This window comes from Chiloscyllium plagiosum, unplaced genomic scaffold (assembly GCF_004010195.1).
Source record: "Chiloscyllium plagiosum isolate BGI_BamShark_2017 unplaced genomic scaffold, ASM401019v2 scaf_15189, whole genome shotgun sequence".
Lineage (NCBI taxonomy): Eukaryota > Metazoa > Chordata > Chondrichthyes > Orectolobiformes > Hemiscylliidae > Chiloscyllium > Chiloscyllium plagiosum.
Genome location: NW_025210364.1, coordinates 466 through 3,698, shown reverse-complemented (window position 1 = coordinate 3,698; position 3,233 = coordinate 466). Strand labels below are relative to the sequence as shown.

General features: G+C 45.2%; 1 protein-coding gene across 1 annotated transcript; it reads left to right on the top strand.

Moving 5' to 3' along the window:
• The first annotated feature begins 2,118 nt into the window (after positions 1-2,118).
• On the top strand, positions 2,119-2,662 carry LOC122546901 (histone H2AX-like). Its single transcript, XM_043685517.1, has one exon. The coding sequence runs from the start codon at positions 2,134-2,136 to the stop codon at positions 2,521-2,523; it is 390 nt and encodes a 129-aa protein (XP_043541452.1). The 5' UTR covers positions 2,119-2,133; the 3' UTR covers positions 2,524-2,662.
• Positions 2,663-3,233: the final 571 nt, after the last annotated feature.

Here is a 3,233-nt window from a genome sequence, read left to right as displayed (position 1 = left end):
ATTTTCGAGCGCATCGCGGGGGAGGCTTCCCGCCTGGCCCATTACAACAAGCGCAGCACCATCAGCTCCCGGGAGATCCAGACCGCCGTGCGGCTGCTGCTGCCCGGGGAGCTGGCCAAGCACGCCGTGTCGGAGGGCACAAAGGCGGTGACCAAGTACACCAGCTCCAAGTGAAGGACCGCATTGTACTGAGACAAAACACATCCACAACCCAAAGGCTCTTCTAAGAGCCACCCACAACTTGTCCTGAGACAACGGAACCAATTCTTTAAGGGGTGTTTGTTTTAGTTTGCATGTGATTCATGATGAGATGTTTTAAATTTTCATACTACATTCACTTTTATGGTTGCTTTGCAATTTGATATTTTTGACGAGGCGTTTTTAGTCACGTTTGATTTTATCAGTGCTTTGCAAATTGACGAGGTGAGGGGAGAGAGTTCATAAACAGTCCCTTCCCTGTCTGTAGAGAGAGCAGATCACAAGTCAGAGAGTCATTTTTATCTCATTTGTTCAACTTGCTAAAAGCCCTGGTGAAATGTTAATAGTTGTTTTCACCCTGGCAAACCAAACGAAAGTGCCCACAGCTTTCAGTCACACAGATTGATGTATTTTACCCTTCTTTTACATTGCCAAAGCGCGGGTTTAATCCGATTTTTCAGAATTCAAAAAGCAAAGCATTTTCTGTTGTCGGGGAGAGGCTTTCAAAGTGAACCGAGAGAACACCAAAACAGCTACCGGAATAAAATGTGAAATTTGGTTTTTGCTGAATCTGATCGAGAGCGACGAGGGAGGGCGACTTTAAAATATCGACCAAACACCGTGTTCGCCATTGACACTGAGCTGGAAGAACGTTGTATGCCGCGTTATCAACGTGCCGGGGTGCTACTAAAATGTGAAAAGACAGTGTATAGCCTGTTTTGTTTCAGCTCGTCACAAGGGTTAGAAAATTGCCCATTCTCAAGATCAGAAATGGAAAGATGGAGGTGGGCAAATGAGGGAGAGACAGATCGTGTCAAGGATACATTCATAAATAAAAGTAAATTAACATACGAGTGTTTTTATGATTCATAAGATGTTTTAAATTTTTGTACTGCATTCGCTTTTATGATTACTTTGCAATTTGATGAGATTCTTGAGGTATTTTAGTCATATTTGATTTTATCAGTGCTTTGCAAATTGACGAGGTGAGGGGAGAGAGTTCATAAACAGTCCCTTCCCTGTCTGTAGAGAGAGCAGATCACAAGTCAGAGAGTCATTTTTATCTCATTTGTTCAACTTGCTAAAAGCCCTGGTGAAATGTTAATAGTTGTTTTCACCCTGGCAAACCAAACGAAAGTGCCCACAGCTTTCAGTCTCACAGATTGATGTATTTTACCCTTTTTTAACATTGCCAAAGCGCGGGTTTAATCCGATTTTTCAGAATTCAAAAAGCAAAGCATTTTCTGTTGTCGGGGAGAGGCTTTCAAAGTGAACCGAGAGAACACCAAAACAGCTACCGGAATAAAATGTGAAATTTGGTTTTTGCTGAATCTGATCGAGAGCGACGAGGGAGGGCGACTTTAAAATATCGACCAAACACCGTGTTCGCCATTGACACTGAGCTGGAAGAACGTTGTGTGCCGCGTTATCAACGTGCCGGGGTGCAACTGAAATGTGAAAAGACAGTGTATAGCCTGTTTTGTTTCAGCTCGTCACAAGGGTTAGAAAATTGCCCATTCTCAAGATCAGAAATGGAAAGATAGAGGTGGGCAAATGAGGGAGAGACAGATCGTGTCAAGGATACATTCATAAATAAAAGTAAATTAACATACGAGTGTTTTTAAACGTCCTCTGTTTTTTTTTTGTATTTCATTTTTCAATCTAAAACCTATTCCTTTGTAAATTGGCGGGCTTTTCAAATTGTAAAAAAGCGGTTGATGATTATGCGCTGGTACTTTCCGCCCTCCTCCCCGTGCCCTCTCCGGATTGGGGAATGAGGCAGATATCTGATTGGGAATTGGAACAACATTAGGAGACGCTGAACAATGGGACCAATCAGCAATGGCCGCCCCACCATTCCTCCCGAAGGTATAAGAGGCCACAATGTGGGCGGAGTGTAGTATTTTCTCTGAAATTGCTTGTGAGTTCGTGACTATGTCTGGAAGAGGAAAGGGCAGTGGGAAAGGTCGCGCCAAGGCGAAATCTCGGTCGTCCCGGGCTGGCCTGCAGTTCCCGGTGGGCCGTGTTCACAGGCTCCTGAGAAAGGGTAACTATGCTGAGCGTGTGGGTGCCGGAGCGCCGGTCTATCTGGCTGCGGTGCTGGAGTATCTGACGGCTGAAATCCTGGAGCTGGCCGGCAACGCGGCCCGGGACAACAAGAAGACCCGCATCATCCCCAGGCACCTGCAGCTGGCCGTGCGCAACGACGAGGAGCTCAACAAGCTGCTGGGAGGGGTGACCATCGCTCAGGGCGGGGTGCTGCCTAATATCCAGGCCGTGCTGCTGCCCAAGAAATCCGGCTCTGCGGCAGCCGCTAAAAAGTGAAGAGACCATTCTTGAATCTGACAAGCCAAAGGCTCTTTTAAGAGCCACTCACAGCATCTGTGAAATGAGCTAAACTTTCAGTCGGATTGATTATTTTCCTCGCCTTTGTACCGGACATCAATAAATTCCACGCTCCATTTAATTGGATACTGTCACTGTCTTTGGGAGCAGAGGAAGAATTTGTCATAAAATGTGATTGTACGAGTGTTCTGAATGACAGGATTATTTTATTGAACGGTCACTGCTTGAGTGATCTCTGTGTTTTGTTATAATGAACTATGAGTTTAGAATGTCGCCGATCTGGTTTGACCTCACATTAGATTCACATTTCCTTTAAGTGCAGTAGGAAGAGCTGGTTTGACCCAGTGCAGTAACGGGTTAGTCGCTGCAGGAGACAGTAAGGAACGGTCCCTGACCCTCTGCGTTTTATTTTCTGCTCAGTTCCTATCCAGTCTGTTATCCCCTGCCCCTGGAGAGAGAGAGCAGATTGAACACCAGTGAAGCATATTTTTCAACTATAAAGGTGGGAATGGGGTAAAGTGAGATTGTCTGATCTTTAATTTCGTATTTGAAAAAAAAATCAACGCTCATGTATTCTTTGTAAAACTTGCTGCTCTTTTATACGTGATGGCGGGCAATTTTAAATTTGAAAAGAAGCCGTTGATCTCTTGGCGCTATTTTTTTCCCTGTCTCTCCTGCCTCCGCCTCAC

Coding starts and splice junctions, on each gene's coding strand:
- LOC122546901 (XM_043685517.1), top strand. CDS start 2,134: ATGTCTGGAAGAGGAAAGGGCAGTGGGAAAGGTCGCGCCAAGGCGAAA.